Source organism: Ictalurus punctatus, chromosome 27 (assembly GCF_001660625.3).
Source record: "Ictalurus punctatus breed USDA103 chromosome 27, Coco_2.0, whole genome shotgun sequence".
Taxonomy (NCBI): Eukaryota; Metazoa; Chordata; class Actinopteri; order Siluriformes; family Ictaluridae; genus Ictalurus; species Ictalurus punctatus.
In genome coordinates this window covers 10,618,627-10,646,299 of record NC_030442.2, presented here as the reverse complement: position 1 = coordinate 10,646,299, position 27,673 = coordinate 10,618,627, and the positions used below count along the sequence as shown (strand labels likewise).

Below are 27,673 nucleotides of genomic sequence, written 5' to 3'. Positions count from 1 at the left end.
CTGAAATATTTGTGACGTGTTTAGCAATTCTGGGTCAAATTTTTAGATGGTGTTGTTGTTTTTTTTTCACTGCCATGAGAAGAGAGTGGATGTCTGCTTGTCTGATGTCACGTGGGGACACTGTTAGCGCAGTTTAAATGTTATTTCATAGGAGAAAAAAAAATGTAAACAATCTCAAACATAAGAATAACAGACAGGTATCACTCTTAGCTCCTAAAAACAAAAGAGAAAGTGCCTCTTTTTTCACTCACCATGTGAAAAATATTAGATTTTTCACCAAATGAAGTAGTGGAGACAGCAAATGCTTGAATCAAAGTTCCAGAACGCAATGCAGCTATACAATGCAGTTGCTTTAACTTACGACTCAGACTCCACTCAGCTAGATAGCAGTGCTCAACGAGATTACAAGCACAATGGCATTGATGCCGGTATTAGCATGAAGGTTCAAGTTTTGGAAGCTGATTTGTTTGAGCAGAGTGGACAGATGAGGTGAGATAGCTGGCCAGACTAAAAGACTAAAGCACTGCTGCATCAGTCTCTTCAGGTAGAGATGAAGCAAAGGCTATATCCCACTGGTGTCACTATAAAAGGTAGTTGAAAGGCATTGGGGGGAAAACCATGTTGATCTAAAAAACTATAAAAGTCAATTCAGAATTTCATTACAAAATAAGCTTAGACGTCCTTGAACATCACATATTAATTATAAAAATTACAACCCCAATTCTAAAAAAGTTCTATTGTGAATAACATATGGGTTTATGAGATTTGCAAATGATTGCATTCGGTTTTTATTTACATTATACACAGCGTCCCAACTTTTTTTGGAATTGGGGTTGTATTATGCAAGTCGTTCAGGGTGGATTTTTCCTTTGCACCTTTATTTGTTTTCACTTCTGTAAGCTGCTCTGGATAAGCATGTCTTCTAAATATACTGTAAATGTAAATGTTATTGACTCAGAACTGTTTCTGTTTAAAAAACAGCTTGAACTTGTTGAAGTCTTGCCATTTCATTGCACAATTTTAACTCCTGTTTATTTAATCACTACACGTGCCTTCTGTATGTTTCATCTTTCCAAATTTGTTATTTCTAAAACTGAGCATGAATTTCTCCGGCTGCTATATTTATATCTGTCTGGCATGCCTTGACTGCCTCTCATCAGGTTTTGCTTTAAAACACAGTATCTGCATTGGCCTGCCCTATCAATACCAAAGCTGATTATGAAAGGAGCTGTCTTACCATCAGACAGAAAGTATTCCACCTCTCCATTGATTCCCTCATCACCGTCCCGAGCCGTGAGCTTGTACACGAGTGTGCTGGGGGCTGCGCTGGGAGACACCACTGCCAGGTAGGGGAAGGGTACCATTGTCCATTCTGGAGCATTGTCATTGACATCCAGGACTGTAAGCTCAACTCTTAGCAAATACCAGTCGGGACCTGCAGCAAGAGGACATCGATGCATTATTACTCACTCATCCATGTTCAATTGTCCTTAATTTTTTATACAGTTTGTGCCTTCTATTTTGAAATAGCTGCACAGCACTACACAACACAGAACAGCTGAACACAGTAGTGTAATCACCCAATGGAAGGACAGGGGTGGAGACTATACTAAAAATATAACAATATTAAAACAAACAACCGCAACTTGGAGAATAAAGAACAAACACAAGCAGTGCACGATGCACTGGACACTCATGTAGAAAGTGTCCAAAATGTTAGGAACCAATGAGAATAAAACTACATATATTGAATTATGCATTTATTATTTGCAACATATGCTCTACATGTTATACATGCACTATGCATTTTCTCAGCTGCTCTATAATGCTTTTGCAGATTTTGCTCAACATATTTGGGTCGACATGATTGCTCAACATATTCCCATTGGTTCCTGTCTTTTCCAACTTGCTAATTCGTGAATATTCATACATCCTGCTGTTTATAAGATCCATCCATCCATCTTCTATACCACTTATCCTTCCTTCAGGGTCACGGGGAACCTGGAGCCTATCCCAGGGAGCATCGGGCACAAGGCGGGGTACACCCTGGACAGGGTGCCAATCCATCACAGGGCACAATCACACACACACTGTCACACACCCATTCATACTCTATGGACACTCTGGACATGGCAATCAGCCTACCATGCATGTCTTTGGATTGGTGGAGGAAACCGGAGTACCCAGAGAAAACCCCCGCAGCACGGGGAGAACATGCAAACTCCACACACACAGGGCTACGGTGGGAATCGAACCCCCGACCCTGGAGGTGTGAGGCGAACGTGTTTATAAAATGTCTATATTATTTTATATTTTCATATTACATCTATATTATGCATATATTCTTTCTATTAAAAGGATATGTTCAGAGGAATCTTAACTTATTAAAAACAATACAGGTTTGCACTTGGACAAACAATAATACTGTACATGTGGAAATATGAGTGGTAATTAGAATCTATGACTTGTGAACTTGTGAATGCATCATTCATTAGAGGTGTTCTGGCATGCCTGATGTAAGATTTCTCAGAGGTTTGTGCCCTGGACCTGTTAATCAGTCATCTTAAAAAAAAAAAAAGAAAAAAGGAAAGGCACCCTGAAACCTTTCCTTTCCATCTCACACTCCCTTCCTTCCTGTTGCGTTTTCAACACCCAACATTGCATGTCAGTGCTTGCGTATGCAGCTTGACATGTCGAGTGGTGGGGACTGTGATTTCTGATTGGTTCTGTCACTCTGATTGGCACTGACAATGGAGCACCTGCCACCTTACATTGTTGACAGCAGAGATGAAGTTTTAGCAAGAGTCTCTGTAGACATGTTATAATCATATGAAAGATGAAAGAGAATCAAATATCCATAAAGATAAAAAGCGAAGTGGTGACAGCTGAGGAAGAAAGAAATACAGAGAGAGAGAGAGAGAGAGAGAGAGAGAGAGAGAGAGAGAGAGAGAGAGAGAGAGAGAGACTTACAGTTTTCCATCCGTGCACACATTACCAACTGGTAATTAAAATCAGGGATCCGCACCATAAATCAAGCCATTATGAACAACTGCAATGACACAACACAGTGTCTCGTTTAACCAAGAAACCATCAGCCTTCTCTAAATTGTATCTGTTAATCACCAGACAACCACACAAATTAGTAAACAGCATTAGTAAAAGTTTGATAAATGATTTCATAGTCCAACCTGAACTTCATTTAGGTTCACAAAAGTTTAATTAATGCTTATTTGCATTTGTTGATGAATGCCAGTCACTCATAAAGTGCAGAGTGTTCATGCTAAAGCTGATTTGCATTTAGTGACACCCATAAAACTCCATAAAAGGCAAAGAGCTGAAAATAAGAAAATGACAACTAAATGGTGAAAGAGTCTCCTTAGTGCAGTGTGTGCTAAATCATCAAGCAATGCAGCTCAGCCAGTGCAACTCATCAGTTACTATATACTATAATACTCCTTGTCATACAGCAGCATTTCTTCGTCATAACTGAATAGCTAGTCTTAATGTATAGCTTGCTTTTGGATTGCTTTCGTTCAAGTCATTAATCTGAAACATTTCAGCAGAGTTCAGTAATATTCATTAGGTTTGTGTGTACAGTTGATATACATAAGCTATTTAAACCTGACAGCATAATCCTTATATAAATTTGCAGTAAATCATGCCAATTATATTATTTGAAGCCTATCAATCTAGTGAGTCTTTTTATACATACATTTACACAATGTCAGAAACTCGTATTTTTTTTATTTTTTTTTAACTAACTGGATTTTCATGAAAATCCCATTTCTTGTGTAAATGCACCTGCAAATGACTTTTTAGTTGTATCCAGTTTGAGGCAGTCTGCAAAGAACCACACAAACATTTGCAGGTTTGGCTATCTCAAGAAATCATGTTTGCCAACATAGGATATAGGGCAGCAAAAGGCCCAGATGGAACTGTTCAATTGCCTATAATCACTGTATTTAGGAACTAATCAGCCAGTGAGGATCTTGAAGCTTGTTGGAGGAGTGCAACTTTGGCAGTCATACTGAATCAGTGACTTGCAGTTAATGGAGAGATAAAGAGATAGCGCAGCCTTACAGGTGGAGCACAGAGCTTGTAGAGTTTCCTTTAGAGACGTGCCATATGGCATGCTGCCGTTCTCCAGCCTGAGGGCTCACACCGGGTAAATAATAATGGCCCTGTTCTACATCACTAATAAGACCAAAAGCCCTTTGTTGCTGTTGCGTCACTCGGTCCATCAACTCTATTTTTTTTACTGATTTAAACAGTACAGCAGCACAGTGTATGAATTTTAAATTACAGCCAAACAAGTTCAAGATTACGCATTACCTTATAAAAAGAGGAGCATTAATAGAGCAGAAAGAAGGGTGATATTGAGGGACGTGTAAGCCAGATGGAGAGACTCACAGAAATTTACTGAAGAAAGTGGAAAAAAGAGTAATAAGTGAGGAGGAGAAATAAGATAAATAAGTGGTCAAATTGAGAGCTGAATTAAGAGAAAGTACAGCAGCAATAAAATGGTCCCAAGGTTGTTATGGAAACAGTATTAAAACACACGGACAAAAACACAAACTGACATGTGACTGAATAAATCGATAACATTAAGGTGTACAGGAGGGGCCATAAACTGGAAAACAGATCAGCGGAGGCATTCTGAAAAGCTTTAGAGAAACGAGAATAACAGCATGACAGCTGAAATAATCACATACACAGACCTTTTCTCTCAAATATACCACAAGTTCATTCAAAGACCAACACACACACACACACACACACACACACACACACACACACACACACACACACACACAGAGAGAGAGAGAGAGCATAGCACAAACCTGATGCACTTATTGTTTTCTAATGGAAAGCCTGGACTTTATTAAGACTGTTTTAATAAGTACTATTTGTTTAAATGTGAAAAGTAAAAAAGTCAATAAAACAATAAATATTAGGAGGCAGAAAGTCAAGTCAAGTCATATGTATGTTTGCATAAAATAAAGCCTTTTGCGATCACTACATCTGGCTGACATGCCATATAATCACAGTTCTAGTGTAGCAGCCAACCAGGAAAAAAAATGTGGTAAAAACTTGTAAAAGTATCACAAATGAAGAAACCAAAAATTTGTTGATGTCAGTGAGTCGCAGGCTTGATGAAGTTATTGCAAGCAAGTGATATGCAATCAAATATTAAATGTTATTTATTTTAATTTACTTCAAGACGTATCTGTTTTGCTTTTGACTCAGACCACCCAACTTTTGCTCACCTAAAAATTGGGTGGTCTTATACAAAAGGTTCTGTGTTTTATGTTGTTTAACACATGTAGATGTAAATACCAGGAAATAAAAGATGAAATTCGAAACTCTTGTCTCATATTCATTGTTTGATCTCAAACCCAAATGTCTTTTATGTATAGAACAAACTAATTCATTTGCCTTGCCGTTTAAATAGTTTTGGCTATGACTGGAGGTAGGGAAATGTTATATTTATTTGTGGCTTAGTTTTTATTATTATTATTATTATTATTATTATTATTATTATTATTATTATTTTCTAAAGAGAAATAACTTGTGTAATCACAGATTATTTGTTTTATTACCACAATTGGTAGATTATTCCACCTAGCCCAACATGTTGCCATCATTGCTATTGAAATACCCTTCTAAGATGGGTGCATGAGTCAGCATAGTCAGATGCCGGATAGACAGCATTTCACAGACATCCTTATCCAGAGTGACTTATCAAAAATATATCTTCATGCTGGTGCAAATAGACCAGGGTCTAAAAATACTATAAACCTAAACTCCTGTTAGAGAGGAGGGATTTTTTGTATATTTTATATATATATATATATATATATATATATATATATATATATATATATATATATATATATATATATATTATATATATATATATATATATATATATATATATATATATATATATATATATATATATATATATATATATATATTAGTGTTCTTTGAAGTGCTTGCTGAAGATGTACTGTAGTCTTGAGCTGGTTTTAGTGTGCAGTTGCAAAAGTCTTTAAAGTTTATTACCTGTCACACTTTATGAGATGATCCCAATAAAATTCTGTGTGATAACGTTCTCCATGTCAGATTATACGCTGAACACACTCTAACAAGAGATCTGCAGTTAAGTAAGGAATAATATATGAAGGACCATGACATTATATAAAAATAATACACACAGACTATTAAAGTAGCAGAGCTACTGTCACACTACTGAAAAATTTAGTTACGCTAGTAGCATCGCTACTTTTAGTTAGCTACTCACCAACAGTGCAAAGCACTGACACTTGAGACTCCTAACATAAATGTGAAAACAAAAACTTCACCACATCAACAACTATTTTTTGTCTTTGTTAAACAATACATCTTTGAAAAAATGTGTTTATTATATACATGAGTTTCGACCATATAAAAGTACCTGTGGATGCACTGTTACTATAGAAACAATAATGTATTTTAACAAACACATTAATATAAATCTACTGTTCATGTTACAGCTGGAACTACTCCCCAAGCCATAAACAAATATACAAAAATAATGCACACCGTCGGACCAATCAGATTAGTGAATTCAACTAAATTGTTCCGCTTATGTCATCAATCGGCATGATCCATTCTTGGGTAAAAAATGGGGTAGTTTAAACAGAAACATTTGAGGTTGATGTAATAATGATATGTTTACATTTCATCATGTAAATGTAAACATATCCTACTGTATGTCTAGCTGTCTCATGAGTTTCACATAATGCTGTCTGTTTAATGGTGGCTTTTAGATGAGTGTTGTCGCAGTGTTGTCACACTCTGACATTTTAATTTAAAAAAAATGCTGACACTGCTAGAACTTTGTCATCAGTTGTCTTTGATTGCAAAAGCAAAATTTGCCTGAAAATCATAAAGTGGAATAGAGCTGACTTTAGTTGGAAGACATCCATTGACTGGACAGCTTGGGACTTTTCACTCCACCACCTGTGTGCCATTAAAGAAGAGCCTTCATGCATGTCTTTCTTGCACCTTGCAGGATGGTGGGTTAAGTCGAGCTGTGCTACAGGCTTTTAGGGAATGTGTTTCAGAGCAGGGTTTAACAAGTACACACTTTGCACCAGATTTTTGTCTGACATGTCATAATTCTACCAATATTAGTTTATGACCCTAATTACTTAGAAGCATAAAATCTAAGACCAAAATAAACCTCATTCCATGTTTTTTGAAGGCTTTGACATGCTAGACCCATTGCTTTTCAGTTCCACTATTGGCATGGAACTCAATATAACTGCACAATAGTTAACACTCAGACCATATTCAAGGGTTCTCAGAAATCCAGAACTGCATGCTGTGTTGGAGGCTATGGTGGATTATATTTGCACTTGCCTTTGTTACCTCCCTAGCTGAAGCCCAATCAGGACCTCCTGCTCATATTCTCGCCATTCTGATTTCTGCTGACAGAGGGAGGGTTGAAGGCAATTTGCCAGCCTCTGCATGGAGAACTCTTTCTAGCATTCAGAGCTCAGCATGCTAGCTAACTTACATGAGTCCCAAGTCTCTAATGCTGGAGGCTGGAGCACAGCAAGAGCTAAGAAAAAGGAGGGGGGGTTTAAAAAAAAATAAAAATAAAAAGGCAAATGAGAGCAACGAGGGTCTACAGCTAATTAAATATTCTCCAATTCTCTTGAAGGATTGCCAAGGGTTTATTCGCGCCACTCTGGGATTGTAATTTTCATTATCGTATTACAACAGAGAAGTTTTTCCTATTTTCACATCAAATCACCAATTAAAGAAAACAATTGAAAAAGTGGGCAGCCAAATGGATGCAAATTATGAAAAATCACAAGTCTTTTTTTTTCTTAATATAATCAAAAAGTTTAACAGGACCAACTGTGACCACAGAAACACTTTCACATGAACACTGCAAACACTGATACAGATGCAGATCCACACAGATATTTCACAAATCTCAAAGAATGTAAATCTGTGAAAGAGCTGGAGGTTGCAGTAACAAAAACACAATGAACCTGGTGTTCCTTTGTACTTAAAAAAATATATAATCTGTGCTTTTGACAACATACAGGTGTTACAGCAGTCATATTATCCTTTTTAATGTTGTCCTTTTTTTGGTTGTGTAATGTATCTGTTTGTGCATGTATAAGATCTGCAAAGTTACAAAGCTCATAGTCTCCCCCAAAGGGATCTAACAGAGAACACTGTTACAAACCTGCCTAAAATGCCTCAATCGAAGTCCAGATATTACTTCCGCAAACATCTACATCACTATGTGAAATATTAGCATAATCCTGCCCAAAGGCAGCCATGAAGAAAGAAGGCGAGGCTTAAGTGAATTGTGTTCGCACCATATCGTGGAGACGCTGTGTGTTTCGGTGCGAAAGAAAAACCCTTTTGTTTGGCCTTCCGAAAACGGATGAATTAGGAATCAGTGGTTACTGTTTATTTTTAACACTGTTCCTGAGCAGTACAACCCAAACATTGCTTGTGCACAGTGCATTTTACGGAGGACAGCTTCCTGAACCTGGGAGAGTACAAGGCAGGCTATATACGAAGGCAACCCCTGAAAAATTGGGCAATTTCCACTTTGCTTGGACAATCTTCTACATCTGAATCAGAACCTGTAAGTATGTTTGGTTATTTTATTAAGTTTCTGCTATTCACTGTTCAGAGTTTTGTGTTGTAGACCTCTGCTAACGTGCTAGTTAAAGTGTTGATATTCAGCTGTGGGAATTTTTACCTATAAATGTGCAGAGTAACACACATTCCTGTGACGTGGTTACCTGTCTGTATTTTGTGTCTTTTTGTCTGTCGATCAAACCGTTATAATATTCTATCTGAAAGGTAAGAGAGGTACAAAATAAAAACTTACCACTGTGAAACATTCTGCTCAAGTCGTCTTTGCAAAGTTGGTTCCGATTGATCTGCTTAATCATCTGCATTTTCTGAATCTGACTCGGGCTCAAACTGATACAGTAAAATACAGTAAAACATTATTAACTCTTTTGCTTAGGAACTAAGAACTGCTTTAGAAGCCTTGGAAGCTGAAGCTCACCATTATGGTAAGGGGCATTTCATTTCCGACATACGCCTGAGGTTTTTGACCAATCAAAATGCAATGGGTCAGCTGGCCAATCAGAGCACTCTGAGCTTTTCAGAAGAAAAGCTTTGAAGAAACCAGAACTCAATCGGAGCATTTCAGGCAACCTGGGAATGGAGGTACTGCAATAATGTACAGTATGTGAAAAATAATGCATTCTTTGAACATTAAAGAATGTTAACCTATTGTATTAGACCCAATAAACAAAATAATTAACTTTTAAAAACGTTTAAAAACATAATATGACCCTTTTAACACACCCAGAAGTACTTTAAAGCCCATCATACTTCTTCCTTCTCAGGTGGCAGCTACAAAATGTTGCTTATCAGAGAGACTGTATTTTCAATGGGGTTTAATTTGATTTTGAGAAGAAGAAACTGTGCAAACTATTGAACATTTTAGATAATTTACCTCTTATTGACACTGGTTCAAGAGACTAATTCACGAATTCTCCCCTTACTGTGTCCTCATATTTACATTTTACATATGTGGTAGGATGACAGTGGTGCAGCAGGTAGTGCCTCATAGCTGTAGGATTCTTGGTTTGATCCTGAGCTCAGGTTACCGTCTGTGTGGAGCTTTGCATGATTTGCTTGTGGGTTTCTTCTGGGTTCTCTGATTTCCTCCCAACTCCAAACAACATGCCAGTAAGTGAACATTAAAGCTAAGCTAAGCTAAACTGACCCTAGGTGTGAATGTGTGAAGTATATTGATGGCCACTCAAGTATATTTTGTTAGTAGCAATAGATGGAAAGGAGACACCATACTCAGAGCAGAATTGCAACCAATAAGAGTAACCAATAAAGAAAGCAAATCTGATGGACAAGGTAGATAAAGCATTCTTTTCCCTTGATGTTTGATTTCAATTACTATATGAGTTGCTATCTTCGATTTATACATAAAAATATACTAGATTACACCCACCTATCCCTGACAACACCCGATTCTCTGCCAAGCTATTAGTTTAACTGTATTTCCGCTTCATGAGGTGGCAATGAGGTAGAAACAGAGTATCATTGATGAACACTACACTCTTCTTTAAAAAAAAAAAAAAATGCATCAAGTTTTGTTTTTGTTGTCAGTTGATTGGAAGCACAATTAACACTAATTAATGGCTTCTATCGAGTCAGCTCTTTCTGACACTAATGTGAGGGAAAAGAAAAAAAAAACCCTTGATGGTTTACTGGTATTTTCTAGATTCTGTCAAATCAATGCAAATGACTGAGTGCCTTCAGATGTCTTAGCTTGCAGGGGCCTACATAATTAATTGTATTTTTAATTGACAATTCTGGCTTCCTCAGTGAACTAAACACAATTGTCTGAATTAATTGTAAGCTTTGCTAATTGGGTAACTTTTGGTTAGCTACTATATGCTGAATAGTATTTCTCTTCATGAGCCTAAGCCTATTGCAAGATGTTTTAACTCTTTACAGGCTTGGAATTGTGTTGTTGTATTGGTAGATCATTTTGCAAATAGACTCTAAAAAAAAATTCATTGAAATAGACTTAATAATATTTATTTAATATCATCTCATAAAGAGAAATATTAGACAATTTCAGCATTGCTGTAATACACCTAAATTTGTTTAGTATTAATCATTAATTAATTTAGTTATTTGTTATCATGTTACTTTTCTTTTTAAACATAGAGTATATAAAAATTTTAGTATGACTGTAGAAAGATAGAAGGTGGATTGGCTATTCTAAATTGTGCATTAGATGTGAGTATATGTGTGAATGCGTGTGTTCATGGTGCATTTTTGACAGACTGTAAACTATCCAGGACGTATTACAATTTTGTGCCCAGTGTTTCTGGGATGTGCTCTGGATCCTCTGCGACCATGACCAGGATATAGCAATTACTGAAGATGAACGAATGAATAATTAATAATCCTCAAAAGGTAAAGGTGCTTCCCACTTTCCTTTGGCCTTATATTGATGGAGTTTGACGGTAAGCACGTCTCCCTCCGTAATGCCTGTAATAAGAAGCTTAACCTGTCTGGCCAATCCCTATTCTGTGATGACAGCCCTAACATTGCTCACCATTTGAGCTCAGTATGGACCTGCTAGAGCAGTGCTGTTTGACTTCCATTATTGCTTTAACCTAACATGAGAACACAAAAGGCCACTTCAGAGAATTGGGACAGACTTCACAGGCACAGCCTGGCTATATTCTCTCAGTAGGAGGCACTTATAGAGGGATAGAGATGCTTGTTTCAGTGCTGAGCCTTTTACATATCTTGAGAGGGTCAGAAGATCAAGAGCTAATGGTGAACAGAAACTGTCCTTAGTGTCATAGTTCATCCGACTATGAAGTGTCATCTTTCGCAAAAGAATGGACTTGCAGAACTAAGGCAAACAAAAACTGCCAGACTTATCCTTGCAGAATAGTGGCATCATCTGAAACTGTTATAGCTGATCACAGCAATGTGAGGCTGAATTAAATAGCAACCTAATCCCCTTGGTAGACACTATCTTACAGCCACACTTTAGCCATGTATAGGAGGGTAGTAACCATCATGCTTTTCCCTGACATGCTGTACATTACTACATTACATCACAGTTGTCCTCATACAACACTTTCTGATGACTTTCACATGCCTCAGTAGACTGGGGGTCTCTTAGCACATGCTCAGTTTTCCTTATTTAAAGCTCCATTTGCAGTCTCAGTGCAGGGCGTTGGACTGATTCTTTGTCTTTGCAAACACTGCACGCTCAGTGTAGAAGAAAGGGACTAAAGTAGATGGAGATAAGAAGGTTTAGATCTTGGAAGGATTCTGGAAATTCATTCCCTGAGCTAATGATAGAAGAACTCTTTGAAAGAACTGAGGAGATTGTGCACAGTGTCTCTACCCCCTCTTGCCCCAAACAGCCTTTGAAACATTTTGGCAGAGATGAGTCTCCCATTGTGGATAGACAAGGGGAAAAAAAGTGTTTCTTCTGCTCACCATTGATTAGTAGAGAATAAATGGAAGTATTATGCAATACTTATCTGTAATGGTGAGGTTCATTTGGGGTGTTGACACTTATGAAGGGTCTTTCTTCCAGATCATGCAGCTGTACTGCAATAAAATGTGAGGCCAAGAAGAGTGCTCTTTATTTGGCATCCACATCATCTTATTTGCAGCTAACACGTTTGAAGAGTATTCTTTTGGATTTTTGTCAAATGGAATGCAACAGCACCTCTAGTGGCCGTAAGAAATACACGCAGACAGAAATTAAGCGACACTGTGGGCTAACTGTAATGAGTCCAGTCTGCAGATTTACACAGCCAATCAGTGACAGTCGTGTCAGATGATTACACAGAGAGACACACTCCATAGATTTAATCTTCATATAGGCGTCTCTGTTTCTGCAATACATCATCAGTTGGTCATGGGAGTAATGAACGTAACCAAAGTGAATTATTTACTCTATCATATTTTTTTCGCTAAAGTATGACAGATTGAGCATCATTGTCTAAATTACACAAATTACAAATTACACAAACGGACATATGTCAGAAACATACGTTTAGTGATTTTTTGGTTTGAATGAAACACACTAGAAAGATTTCTATTGTACAATTATACAGTGTGAAGTCAAGAAATGCAAGGATATTGGAAGGTGGACACAGAAGTATGCAAATCGTATTTAATTTTCTATCATCATGAACCTAGCTAGTCTTATTGCCCATAAATGCTGAGGCAAGTACAATGAACATCAAAAACTTCAAGAGACTTGAGGATGAACATCATGTGGTCTCATGTGACCCTCTGCTCTTCATCACCCTCACACTCCTCATTAAAGCATACTTTATCTGTCAGAGTCATAATCCCATCCAGCATGCATCTAACAGCCAACGTCCACTTTGCTTGGACCTCTCCCAGATACTGCCACTGCCATATCAGCCACAAAATCAGGCTGTAGAAAATCTGTTCCTCATTTAATGGATTCTACACTTAATCTGCCCTTTTCAAGCAGGAATATTAACACCACACAGAGCTCATCCCTAAGACTAATCAGGGACCTCTGATTTTTTACTGGGTCATAAAATGGAATGAAATCACGCAACAAAGTGGAGCATTATGCTAGAAGGATAGCAAAGAAGCTTTTCCCATGACCTTGCCACCAGATGAAATCCAGGATCCTTAATTTATAAGACAGATAAACCTGGAAGGATTAGTAATGAGCAACTAAGAGGGTGGTTAATATCACTTGCGATAACTGCAGTACAAGAGATGACTGGAGAGCTATAGGAAAAGTTCTGCTTTAGGATATTTTAGGAGTCAAACACTTTTGCTCATTAAGTGTAAAAATATATAAAAAAAAGTGTAAACATATGCCCCATACAATTACATTATTTCATGTAATATTGCACAAACAGGGCTTACACTTGGTTTAACTTTGCAGATGAACATTTAAAATAGAGTTGCACTAGGGGTGTAACACAGTGTCAATATCTGTGTAGTGCTCAAAATATTTGAACCTGTATTCAGATTTAAACCTAAACTAGATATGGCCAAAAGCACTTATAGTTTTCTTTTTTTTTTTTTTTTTAATTACACATGAATCCTACACTGGAAAACATTGGGGAGAAAAAACCTGATGTGGAAATGTCAGAAGTGTCAGTATGATGTGTGAATTGTGATTCTGACAGTTACTCAATCTGACTGAAGTTCATAATTAAAATTTCTGACTCAAGTTCATAATAACAGCACTGGCTTTTAATCTCGCTCAGACAATTATCATTTTTGTTTGCATCTGTTGAAAGCAAAAACCTCCCACTATTTGCGTTCTGTAGATTCTCATTTGTGCATTTGTATCTGTTTAGAACACACTAGCTGTTCAATCCCAATAATGTATTTAAATTTAATAACATTCATATTTTACAAACTGGTCATAGCCACATTTGTAAAGTTTAAACCTACCCATTAAAGATAGATATATAGATGAAATCCAATTTTAGACCCCTTTAAATGTAAATGCTTTTAACACTACCTATTTTACTATAACCACCTTATAAGAAAGCTACTGCTATAATGCCAGGACACATTAAACCTTTGATTTTCAATTTTGTATTATAGCCATAGGGGTAATATACTGCAGGACAAACATGGTACATGTATAAGCAATTAGCAATTTAAAATTGCACATATCTCTTTCAAAGTGTCTTTCTTGAGAACATTTACTTTATCAGTACTGCTGGAATGCTGATTAAAATGCTTCTTGTCCTGGTGAGCTAAATTACAGACAGACACCTTTATATAACAGTAAAATGTTGATTGCAATCAGACCTCTAGAAGAATCTGTTAGGCAAGCTGTTGTTTCAGCATGTAAGCCTAGTTAATGTAACCCCAAGCTTAGCCTGAAAATGACAGTGGAAGGGGAAAAAAAACGCTTGGCTCAGTGTTTGCCAGTTTTTCCACCTGTAAGCCAACAGGACGATAATTAAGACTGAAAATCTCAATAAAGTCTTCATCACACCACCAGGATGCCTTCTGCAAGAGGTAGGTAGAAATCTGCTGTAATAGAGAAACTTCATTAACCTATAGCAGTCTCATTTTTAACAGCTGGTAGATGCCTGATCAGGAGAGGCTTACTCATACATTATTTTTGTGCTTGAAATAAATCCGAAAGGGGAAAAAAAACAAGATGTGTAGAATTCTAATGGTGGCGAAATGGCTGCAAGAAGCAGCTAGAAAAAGCTCTGTCTCGCTTTCTGCTCAAACACAATGCCAATAAACTGTAACGTGTGAAAGCTCCTAAACGGATTACTATCAGGATTAATAATGTGAGGGGCGAACACAGGAAGAGAGGATTATCCATGTAGCTTTGAAGTCAATTTGAGGAGGAAAAAATTGACTTGGAATGCTCAACACCTCATTTGGAAATGAAGGCTATGCTAAGTGACAAAATAGGAGCCAAGAAAAGTTATAAAAATATGCAGAGGCATATGACCACTAAGTAGATTTAGAAACACTTCCATCAAATGTAATTTCTACACAAGACACAATATATACAAGATTAAAAAACCCTCTTCATAGTGAGTAACTGCACTTATCTGTTGTATCTCCAAATGCCGAAATTGAGAAACTTACTGAAAATTATATTGGCTCTGTTTTAGGAGGGCAAAACATGCATTCCCCAGAGCAAGTTATAATTTCTCTTACAGAAATGATGTTTTTCTATAACCTGTTTTCTCCACTGTGGTACTATCACATCTTTACCAGCCAGGGAGATAAATGCAAGTTAAAAAAAAAAAAAAAATGTGAAAACAATATCTTGGTTAAATGTGTGTCCTTTCTGGCATCACAGAATGGCTAATTACGGTATAATTTGGACAAAGCGCATTCTCATTAGTCTGACTCAGGAAACCTTAATCAGTGTGGTGGTGGAGAGAGAACATGGCATTGGAGCATAGAATCAATTATTGTGCTCCGTCAAAATTAGTAGCCTGATAGCACTTCTTCACCAGAAAGAGAGCGAGAAGGAGACTGCGAGTGAGAGACAGAGAGAGGAGAAAAGAGCCGATGAGATCAATGAAAATGTCATGATTCACTCATTGCGGTGTGAAGCTTTATATTTGCGCGATCAATAGTGAAGCTGCACTTTGTTTACCTTCTGTGATCTGCTTTTCAATAAAAAGTCTAGTATGAGTAGTATGAGTAGTAAGTGATAGGCTCTTACCAATCGCACATACATGGAAATCAATTGAGGGGTCAAACAGGTGCCAATGCCATTGATTTCTCAAAGGAAAACTAATTACGCACACTGCACACGTGAGACACATCTGAGTGTAAAAACAAAAGTGGGTCGAAACCTGGCTGCAATCTCATGACACAGTACCTTATAATCTTATACCTTCCCAAATGTTCCCTTGGGGATCAATAAAGTACATCCATCCATCCATTCATTCATCTATCTATCTATTCATCCATGCATATGTTATGGATGGATCACACAAGTATGAAGCTTTTACTTTTATGCGGGTACAAGGGAGTAGTCAAATATGAAGATTGCAGGACAAACAAAAAAACCTGTGCAGTGCATTTACAGAATTATTTACTCCTTAGTAAATAATTTACTCCTTAGTAAATAATTAGTAAAATCAGTAAAACTCTCAGGTCAGGGTAGCAGTGGTTTAAATTAGGCTTTAAATTAGGTTTATATATTATCCTGGGAATTGAACCAAGTTCATTATTGGCAGGCAGCTATAAAAAAAAAAAGACTAAAAAAATTAAATACAATAATAACAACATCAATAATAATAATAATAATAATAATAATAATAATAATAATAATAAGAGGAAGAAGAAGTGGTTAAAGCTTGAGTTTATTTAATAGCAATCCAATGAATTTATGGTGCAGTTGAAGGAAAGTGCAGTAAGTAAAGAGAAGAGCGTCTGTCAGCAGGTTCAGAACTCTGTCGTAATTGCACTAAGCACGATTTCACATATCAAATGACCATTCCTTTTTAATTGAACCTCGGCGCATTTTCCCCATCAGTGCAGTTCTTTCGAGCAGGCAAAAGAGCAAAACAATCGTTTTGGTCTTGGTCCGCTTTCAAGCGAACTCTAAGTTTGATAGTAGTGAGAAAGAAATTTGACTGTGAATCGACCAAACGCTGAATCAAACCAAACCAAACCAAACAACAAACAAACCAAGAGTATATAATTTTTTTGCTCTGATACAGACACAGCACATGCAGGTCTGAAAGTGTGACAAGTTATCAAAGTGTGCTCACTATGGATTAGCTGCAAGTCTGCAAGCTTTACAACAGGCAGTTTATTTTTCCAGATGCAGTTTTGCAAAGACATAACAATTTAAGACCAAAGGCCTTGTCAGCATATCATGGCAGTCTCTCTCACTGCTAATACATTGCTGTGCAGTTATTTAAGACCAGTGTCACAGTAAACATGTAATGATTTGGTGCGGTGAAGTGAAACATTTCTTTCTTCATGTCTGCACAACCTGAGGGGCTTCTTGCCTCATCTTATACAAAGGTGGTTGATGTTTGAAAGCAAAGATGCAAACAGGGTCAAATTTGAGTTTGATTACACGTTAATTATAGCTGCAAGGCATAAAATGCAAAGCAGGACAAGTCTCTTGCTCTCTCCGTAGGAAAATGGTGGCTTAGCAAGTGTGAAATTATTTTTGTCACTCATCAACCAGCTAACAGTTAATTTAACATTGCCACAACTCGCAACTTCATGAGGATGGTGTGGGATTAAATAATCTTTACATTTGAAATGCAATATCACATGACAGCTGTAGTGAGCCTAACTCAGTTTCTTTACATCGACTAGCGTACAGCTCATCCATACACACTGCAGTGGATAAAGGCAAATATTATTCAAAAAGTGCTTTGAAAGATATGAGTAATTCTCTCATCTTTTTGGCGGTCAGCCTACTGACTTCCTTCTACAGCAAGAATCAATTTCAGAAATCTTGTTGTTGCTTTTTTTCTCTATTCCATCCTCGGTAAAACATTATCTACACACTCTGAGACTCGGAGTGTCTCTGCTCCTTCCGCAAAGGTCTAAACACCTTCTTCTTCAGACAGTATCTAGGATTACACCTGTATTTTCTCTATAATTATCATGAAATGACTGCTTTATTGTAGTACTTCTTGGCAATACAACTAAGGTTTGAGATTGCCCTTTTTTGCTGTTCATCTTTGTATTATTTCTTGGATTTCTGATTTGTAAGATTGCTTAAATGGTAAATGGCGCACTTATATAGCGCTTTTATCCAAAGCGCTTTACACTGTATCTCATTCACCCATTTATACACACACACCAATGGTACCAGAGCTGCCATGCAAGGTGCTAAATTGCCATCGGGAGCAACTTGGGGTTCAGTGTCTTGCCCAAGGACACTTCGGCATGTGGAGTCATGTGGGCCAGATTGTGATTTTGGGTTGATCAAATGAAGTGACTTAAGAGTAACTGGTTTAAGACTCAGATGCTGAGTGGAGTGTTGCACGTAGTTATTGTGACCGATCACCTCGTCCTATGATAAAGCATGTCTATCTTGATGAGCATTAACTGTCCTTTGGCATGACTAAGTGGTGAATAAATCAATCAGTTATATTTCCTCTAGACAGAGAGCCATAGTGCATACCTTTATACACATTGTAAACATACTAACCATACATGTGCTCACCAACAAAGAAGAAATACATCTCTTAATTATAGTATCAGTGTTGGTTTGTAGTGACTGAGCCAGTTTGAAAAGAAAAGTGAAAGAAAAAAAAAACAACAACTGAAAAACAGCTAAACTCCTCAACTGAATACTATATAAAGCACTAATGCAGATAATAAGCCTGCAAAAACGCCAAATTTAACCTCCATTACTATAGACCAAAAGGTCTAATAATCCCCTGAGACACAGTAGAATAAATCGAACAGATGTATGATTAATCAGAACTGCTGGATGGAGCTGGTTAGAGCTAAATTACTGCATGCAGTCTTACAGGTCAATAACAATATTTCCCCGTTCAATTCAGAAATGCCGATAACACTGTAAAAGTAGCCAAGATCTTTGTCTGCATAAATAATGGCTATTCTAGAATCTAGTTAGACCTGCCATTATAAAATGTTCATAAAATCCCTAAAGATATGGATTAATTTTGTATTAAAAACAAGAATAATGATAAGCATTGGTTAATATCTATGTGAATAGCTCACAAATAGTCTATCCATTACATGTCAAAGGCCAAATATTCTGCCTTTTGGTGGTTTATTAACTTCATTTTTGAATGAATACTGGTGATATTTTGAAGCAGCACAAGCAACAAATTTAGTCCCATAAAGGAACAGATAAAGAATTTCATTCAGTATATTGTAGAATGAAAATCTAACGCTCAGTATGCAATCAATTCCACGGAGACCATCACCACTGGCCTGTGGACACTAAAATGCAACAGAGTGAAAAACCTCAAGCACTTTCGGGAACAGTAAGCCTACAGCACCGCTGGGACCTCCCAGAGTCATCTCCATTTACAACCCAAACACACACAAACACACACCCAAACATACTGCTTTCTGACAGTAGCCATACACATGAGGTTTAGGCATTTTGGATTCAATTACAGCAGACACACAGGAGACCAGGCACCATGGTTTAGTCCCAATTTAAGACGGCAGAGCAAGCAGTCACTGTCACTCGAGACACAAGCTCACACAGGGCATAGGCAGATAGCCAGGGAAAGTTGAATTTCTTGCAATGATTTTAACACCCTGAGACATCAGCTCTAAATTGGCATGGCTCAATATGATGCTCAGCTTATGAACATGTTCAAGAGAAGTATAGAGAAAATACACAGTTACAGTTATTGATATTAAAAATGTGAGTTGTTCTTACAGTCGCCTTAATTCTTCAGGTAGTGTCAGATGGTAACATTAATTAGCACTAAATAAGCACAATGGATGTTGCTAGATATCCTGTGTTCTCATGCCCAAAGATTTATAGCCTGAAAATGAATGTGGATGTCAATGTTATTGGCATCCCAACTATCGATGTGTTAGAGGGTAGGCAGCAGATTTTAGGGTCACAAATAAAATAAAGTAATGATATTATCTGTTAATATACTTTATATTACAAATGGTTAGTCTCCAGAATTTATTTTCTGTGTAAGGTATTGAACGGTTGGTTTTTAGTAGTGTTTTCTTTTATACTCCCCTAAGTGCTCATTATTAACCAAGTAAGTACCTGGTAACACCTCTAAAATTCTGTCTATATATTTAGTGTAAAACAGTATAGTAATTTCCAAGTGAGTCGAATTACAGTACATTGAAATGATGATGAAGTTTTAGCTTTTAAGCAAATAAGTGTATAAAACACTATGCAAGTATTAATAGAACCATAAAGGTAGTTCTTTATTTTCACGTAAAATGATAGCAAATACCAAGACAGTTTAATTGATTTTGACTGAAAAAGCTTGACAAGCTCTAGATATTGCTATTTATTTATTTATTTATTTATTTTTAGCAAAAAGCATCCTGTAGTTAACAGCAAAATTGACAAGCAGCAGGTTAAAATCAATAAAAAATGAATAATGTATTTGTATTGGCAGCTTACACCAGGAAACATGCTTGCTTACTGGTTACTCAGGTTTTTGTCAGGAGTTATGGTACAAATTCTATTTTTCCAATTTACTTAACAATTAAATGCATATGTTTATACAACCCCAATTCTGAAAAAGTTGGGACAATATGGAAAATGCTAATAAAAACAAAAAGGAGTGATTTGTAAATGTATTTTGACTTTTAATTAAAGAAAAAATGTATAAAGACAAGGTATTTGATGTTTTACTTAATCAACTGCATAGTTTTTTGAAGGTAAAGGTTTGTTTTGAAATTGATGCATGCAACATGTATAAAAACAGTTGGGACAGGGACAATTTAAGGCTAATAATGATGTGAAAATTAGAAATAAGAAGGTGATGTGAAACAGGTGAGGCAATCGTGTAATCATAGTATATAAGGAGGCTCCAAAAAGGGCCTAGTCCTTCAAGAGCAAACATGGGTCGAGGCTCGGCAATCTGCCAACAGATGCGTCAGCGAATAATCCAACACATTTCTCAAAGGCAAATTGGTAGGATTTTGGGCATTTAACCTTTTACAGTGCACAATATAATTCAAAGATTCAAGGACTCCGGTCAAATCTCGGTACGTAAAGGGCAAGGCCGAAAACCACTTCTGAATGTGCGTGATCTTCGATCCTCAGACGTCACTGTCTTAAAAATTGTCATGAGTCTGTAATGGATATACTGACATGGGCTCAGGAATACTTTGGTAAACTTTTGTCAGTCAACACCATTCGCCGCTGCAGATGCAAGTTAAGACTTTATTATGCAAAGCAGATGCCATACATCAACACTGTCCAGAAGCACCACCGACTTCTCTGGGCTCGGTCTCATCTGAGATGGACAATAGCACAGTGGAATCGTGTTTTCTGGTCCAACGAGTCAACATTTCAAATAGTTTCTGGACAAAATATTCGTTGTGTTTCCTCTTCCCTCGGGCCAAAGAGGAAAAGGACCATCCAAGCTGTTATCAGCGTCCGGTCCAAAAGCCTGTGTCTGTCATGGTATGGGGGTGTATCGGTGCCCATGGCATGGATAACTTACACATCTGTGAGGGCACCATTAATGCAGAAAAATATGTACACATTTGGGAGCAGCATATGCTGCCATCCAGACATCCCTGAATTTTCAAGCAGGACAACGCCAAACCACATTCTGTCCGGACTACAAGCACATGGTTGTGTAAGCAGAGAGTGCGGGTGCTGGCATGGGCTGCCTGCTGTCCTGACCTGTCTCCGATTGAGAATGTGTGGGCCCATACAGTTGCACAGCTGCAGAAATGCATAATGGATGAATGGAGGAAAATTCCGCTTGCTAAACACTTAATAAGTGTTATTAAAAGAAAAGGTGATGTTACACAGTGGTAAACAGTCGACTGTCCCAACTTTTTTGGAGTGTGTTGCAGTCATCAGATTTGAAATGAGTGCATATTTTCAAAAATAAATTAAATTCACAAACTAAAACATCAAATAATGTGTTAATAATGTGTTTTCAATAAAGAACTGGGTGAATGGAATTTTCAAATGACTCTTTTTGTGTTTGTTTGTTTTTTGCATTTTCCATACTGTTTTCAGGATTGGGATTGTACTTAGCATCCTTTTACTTAAAAAAAAAATTCCAGTGATGAGGTATTTTATGTCGTTCAGTGAACCTGTCAGCTGTTTCAGTGAAAATTAGTTAAACTATCATCCCATATTTTAACCAAAATAATTACACAATTCTTTGGAATTTACAACTCGTATATGATTAATACTCGACACTTGAGCAACTGAAGTGTCTGTAAAAGTTAACATGAGCTCAGAATCTAGGTGCCTGTCAATAATTAACGAATAAAACATGAGTGAGTGCTGTTGTAAACGAAAGCATGTCCTAAAACCATTTCTGCAGGAATTTTCTAATTTCCATTTACAGTTAAATTTAATGTTGGTGAATGTCCTTCAGCTTGTCAAAGCAAAAAAAAAAAAAAAAAAAAAAAAAAAAAAAAAACACAACTTTCCTGAAGACCTTACTGATACAAATGAATAACGCCTGAGACTCGTTCCATAAATATTAAATAAATGTCTTCTTATAGAGAGCTACGTGAAATGATTATGCAATTTTCATTGTTAAATACCAATACCTTCTTAATGGTGTATTATTACACTTATGTGGCATGTGCGCCACAGTGGAAGTCACTATTAAGTTGTTACTATAATGTCTATGCTATGATGTCTGTCTGTTATTTATACAGTATGTGTTACTTGGAAATGCTTTGTAATAACCGTGTGTAAAGATGAAGACATTTTCTTTACAAACTCAAACGATTCTTTGTGCATATAAAAATCTCCAATGTGATATTCAAATTAAGTATATAAACATTTATTTTTATTTTCAAAGTGTCAGCAGGTGTGTAGCAAACCAGCTCATTAATATTTTGATTTGAGTCCATTTTGAACCCTGTAAAGTGAAAAAGGATGAAATCTATCCAAATAGCCTAAGGATAATATCACCTGTGTAACATTATTAACTGTGCATCACTTCCACTAGGGAAGGCTTCACACATTTATATCTCATTATTATGATACATTTTACTGAACTCAGTCATTTAAATAAATGTGTAGTAATAGAACTGGGTTTTTTTTGCACCCACTATTTTTATAATAAGGACGTGAGAGAATTTCATATGGCTTTTCATTTAAACCTTCTGAGACTAAGGGGTTCATTTTGAGTGTAAGATTAAATAACTTATTTACCTTACAAGTCAACAAATTTACAAGATAAAAATACAGCATCTTTAGTACTTACTTAAAATGTACTGCAGTGCCATTACTTAGAAATGGCTACAAATTGTCTATGTACCATTATGGCCATTTGTGTAATTGGAATAGTTGGAATCTCACATTCTGTGGTGCTCCATTCATAGTCCAAAGTCATGTGTAATGGCTTGGGCATTCATTAGACAGTTTTACTGGAACAGTATGTTCCTGATCTACTGTACTTTTAATGAAAATCTACATTTATTTTTGTTGCCTGGGACATAGTCATTAGTATTTGGGTTACATGGAGCAAGCAGCAGTGCTATCAAAGTACAAATGAATACACAGTCCTGATTATACTAATTATCTGTGATATATCAGCAACACCATTGGGTTCTATATGACAAAATGATTTCAAAATGTTGAAACACATTTGAAATGTGGAGAATGAACTTGGATGTGTGTGAGATCAGACTGCCAGATGGTTCAAACAGAAAAACTGCTTTGGTCCTTATGGTAATTGATATAATAATCAGAATGAGTGTGCTAGGGTTCCCAAGTGGAAGATCACATGCTCCTGGGAGATCATGAGCTTGAATCTACAGCCACCCATGGCCGGCAGTCCAAAAGAGAGTAATTGGCCATGCTTTCTTGGTGGGAAGGATGGATATTACTTTCTCATTCAGAGCAACACTGTGGGTGTTTGAGAGCTCATGCATGTGGAACATGGTAGGTAGCAAATTTGTGTGCTCAGATGATGTAGCTTCGGCAGCAGTTTGGAAAGATATGGTGGCTGACTTTACGTGTCTTTAAGGAGGCATGTGATAGTCTTCAATATCCTTGGTTGGGAGCTTATTTTTGGCTTTTGGAATTTTCAAATGACCGGGTGACCAAAACAAACAAGAAAAGAATCAATCTGGTAGTGTTTCTGTGGATCTCCATTAATAGTCCTTAGTCATAACCTTTAATGTTCATGCCTGAGGATGGTCTTAATTTAATTTCACAGCTTCTAAGCCACTGTAGTTTTATGAAATACCTTAATTTTTTGTACTTTTCATGTGTATCAGTCATTAGTAATAGAATTAGCACCACTGACACTGTCCCTCTCAAACCAAAGCAAGCCCTAGAGGAGCATAATTCAGCTGATATAACAAGTGAGATTTCGCTGACAGCGAGATAAAAACATGGCTGCCTGAGACAATATGTGAAGAGAGAAGCCAAACTAATGTACATTTTTACACCTCTAACCCTTTCTCCTTTTCTGTCATGTCTTGTACTTGAATGTGTCTTACTGGAGCATCCCATACACAACACCTGTGAACATGTGGCAAGTTTCACCCACATTCTCTCCACCTGAAATATGTTGCTGTCACCATTACTTCAGTGTATGTTTGTGTTCAGGACCCATGCCTGCACTGGCCTATTACATGAATAACTGAGTGAGTGAGTGAGTGAGTGAGTGAGTGAGTGAGTGAGTGAGATACTATATATAATTTCTCAACTACAGCATGGAAGGGGTACCACATTGTTGGTGTGTTCAAGAGAATCTCTATCCATTACAGAATTCCATTTTTATTTATTTTTTTTTACACATTTCACTGAGAAAAGAGCAGAAAGTGTTTAAAGCAACCGCTGACACGATTGCTTATGAACAACATCTGTAATCTGTAATCTGCAGAGAAGTTGGGGAAATATCAGACTTTGGAAATCTGAAAATTATACCTGTTACCTATTAATACTAGTAAATACAGTGGATATTAAAAGTTTACAAACCCCTATTAAAATAGCAGCGTTTTTTTGTAATATAAAACAATGAAACCAAGATAAATTGTCATATCTTTTTCTGAAACTTTTAATCTCATATAGCAATATTTTAAGGAAAAAAGAAAATGAAAACATTTACAATAACCTGGTTGTACATGGGTGCACACCCTTTTATAATGCGGAATGTAACTGTGCTCAGAATTAGCCAATCATATTCAAGTTTAACTCGTGCTCAAAAGTTACCAAAAAAAAAAAAAAAAAGTCACTCAACTCATGTTCAAAAGTAATTATCATTGGAAATCGGTGGAAGCCTGCCTAAATCACCCCAAACCATGGAAAATGTGTATTGGTCTGATGAGAGCAAGGTAGACCTTCTAAAAGATATGAAGCGCGATGGTGGCAGCATCACGCTATGCGGCTACTTCTCTTCAGTTTGAACTGAGATTCTAGTCAACATAGAGGGTATCATGGATAGCTCTAAATAGCAATCTATTTTGGCACAAAACCTGCAAAAGCCTTTGTTAGACAACTGGAAATGTTCAGCTTCCAGCACAAATCCAAATCAATAAAGGAATGTCTTTAGAAGATCAAAGTTTTGTAATGGCCCAGTCAGAGCCCAGATCTAAATCTTATTGTAAACCTGTGGAATGACTTGAAGAAATGTGCACATGAGATCTCCTCACAACTTGACAGATCTGGAGCATATTTGCAAGGAAGCGTGGAATAAAATTGGCAAATCCAAATGTGCTAAGTTGGTAGACTATTTCTCAAACAAACAAACAAGCAAACAAACAAACAAACACAGAGTGCTATATTACAAATAAAAGGTGCTTTAAAAACATATAAGTTAAGGGGTGTGCACACTTATGCAACCAAGTTTTTAAACTTGAATCTAAAATTTTCATTTTTATTTTTTGACCTGAATTTTGTTGGTTTCTATATCACATTAAATGTGGAAAATGATCTGACCTGATTATTTTGGTTTCATTTATTGTATATCACAAAAAAGTGCAATTTTAACAGGGCTGTGGAAACTTTTATATTGACTGTGTATACAGCATATTTATTACAAATATATATAATGTATTATAAATACTCCTTATTTCAAAAATATTTCATAAAAGTAAAAGTTCCTATTGTCTTGTCTTTTTAGGAAACTATCTTATCAGCTTATATTGTGGATGTAACTGAAAACAGTACAAAAACAGATATGAACAGGAGGCACACCATATTTTTTTTGTTGGTCAAATTTGTCCGCTGCGTGCCTGTTGTCGTGGAGCTCCAGACGCAAGTTTGTTTGGTGGATTTCTCCTGGCCTTGATATTTTATGCGTTTGTGTGTGTTCTCTGGCTGTGCATTGAGTACAAAAGCATGTCTATTGCTTTCATGAATGGCATGGAACTTCACTCTGCTATGCTATTTTAACTGTCTGTGCTGTTTGGTGTGATGGGTCTAAGCGGTCTTTGGACCGCAGCTTGACCGTCTGTGCCTTGATGTGTTTGTGCGCGCTTTGTGTGGCATTTGTGCAAATACATTTTCAGTTTAAAATTTCATTTGTAAAACTAACACTTCCCAGCAGAGCAGGTTGCTCCATATTACCCTTATAGACCACATGCTATGTACAGGGCAGTTGGGGTCTCCAAAAAAAAAAAAAAAAAAATCACTTCCATTAATTTAAAAAACATTAATTGTTCATGTTTTCGCCACTCATCATTGTTATTACAAATGGGCACTATAATTCATTTGTTACATATTAATGTAAAATTATTTATTTTTTCCAGCAGCCCTGTTTTTTTGTGTCTTCCAGTGTTTTGTGGGTGAATAGTGGTATGGTTCTACAAAAAAAAAAAACAACAACAAAAAAAACAACTACAACAATTTTTAAAAAATACACCCATATATGGAGCATTAAGAACATTACAGTTCTTATGTGAAAGATTTTGAAAGATTAGTTGGTTATTTTAGTATTATTACTATTATTATTTTTATTATTATTACTATTATTATTATCCATCCATCCAGTTTCTGTATCGCTTGTCCTACACAAGGGAGCCTGGAGTCTCTCGCAGGGAACGAGACAGGGTGGGGGACACCATGGATGGGGTGCTAACCCATCACAGGACACAATCACACACACTCACATACTACAGACCATTTGGAAATGCCAATCAGCCTACCACATATGTCTTTGGACTGGGGGAGGAAACCAGAGTAAATGGAGGAAACCCCCAAAGTATGGGGAGAACATGCAAAATCCATGGATGCAGGGCAGGTGGAGGCAAATGTGCTAACCCCCCAATATTATTATCATAATTATTATTGTTGTTGTATATATATATATATATATATATATATATATATATATATATATATATATATATATATATATATATATATATATAAAATCATTTTGTTTATTTATTTATTTATTTATTTTCTCAATTCACAAAATCGAAAAACACTTAAAAAATGAATTATTTTTAATCATTTCACACCTTGAAAACTGTAAGGTCATTGCAATAAAAATCTCATAAAAAAGGCTGCAATTGGTCTATCTCATAACATGTTTTAGCTTCATTTGCAAGAAAACATGCTGTTCAGAGTCCCCAAGAGTAACAACATTAACATCAAGACCTGTTATGATCACTGCAGATTTGAATCCCTTTCTGAACCTAGTGAGAAATCGGCATTAAAAGCAGAGCTGAAAATGAGCACGCACTTATCTGCTCTTTTTATATGATGTGTGTATACAGGTGTCAGAGACTGCTAGCTGGTTAAATGGGTTCTGCCACAAATGGAAAAGGAGGGCAAATGCAATAGCAAGAGGCACTAGGCATTATTTGGAATTATTTCAAAAGTTCTAAAGAGGCCAGCAAACTGCTTTTAAACTCCCATCACCATAATGCACAGACAGATTTGTAAATTGTCTCTTTGTCCCACACACAAACCCCTGCATTAAAAATGCAG

General features: G+C 36.7%; 1 protein-coding gene across 1 annotated transcript in view; it reads right to left on the bottom strand.

Annotated features, from left to right (window-relative positions):
* The window catches only part of si:ch211-186j3.6 (neural-cadherin), a 265,014-nt gene that overhangs the window by 175,756 nt on the left and 61,585 nt on the right, over nucleotides 1–27,673 (bottom strand). The window contains exon 2 of the mRNA XM_017458309.3: nucleotides 1,238–1,435. Coding sequence (XP_017313798.1) covers nucleotides 1,238–1,435 — 198 coding nt within the window. The remainder of the gene's footprint in view (nucleotides 1–1,237; nucleotides 1,436–27,673) is intronic.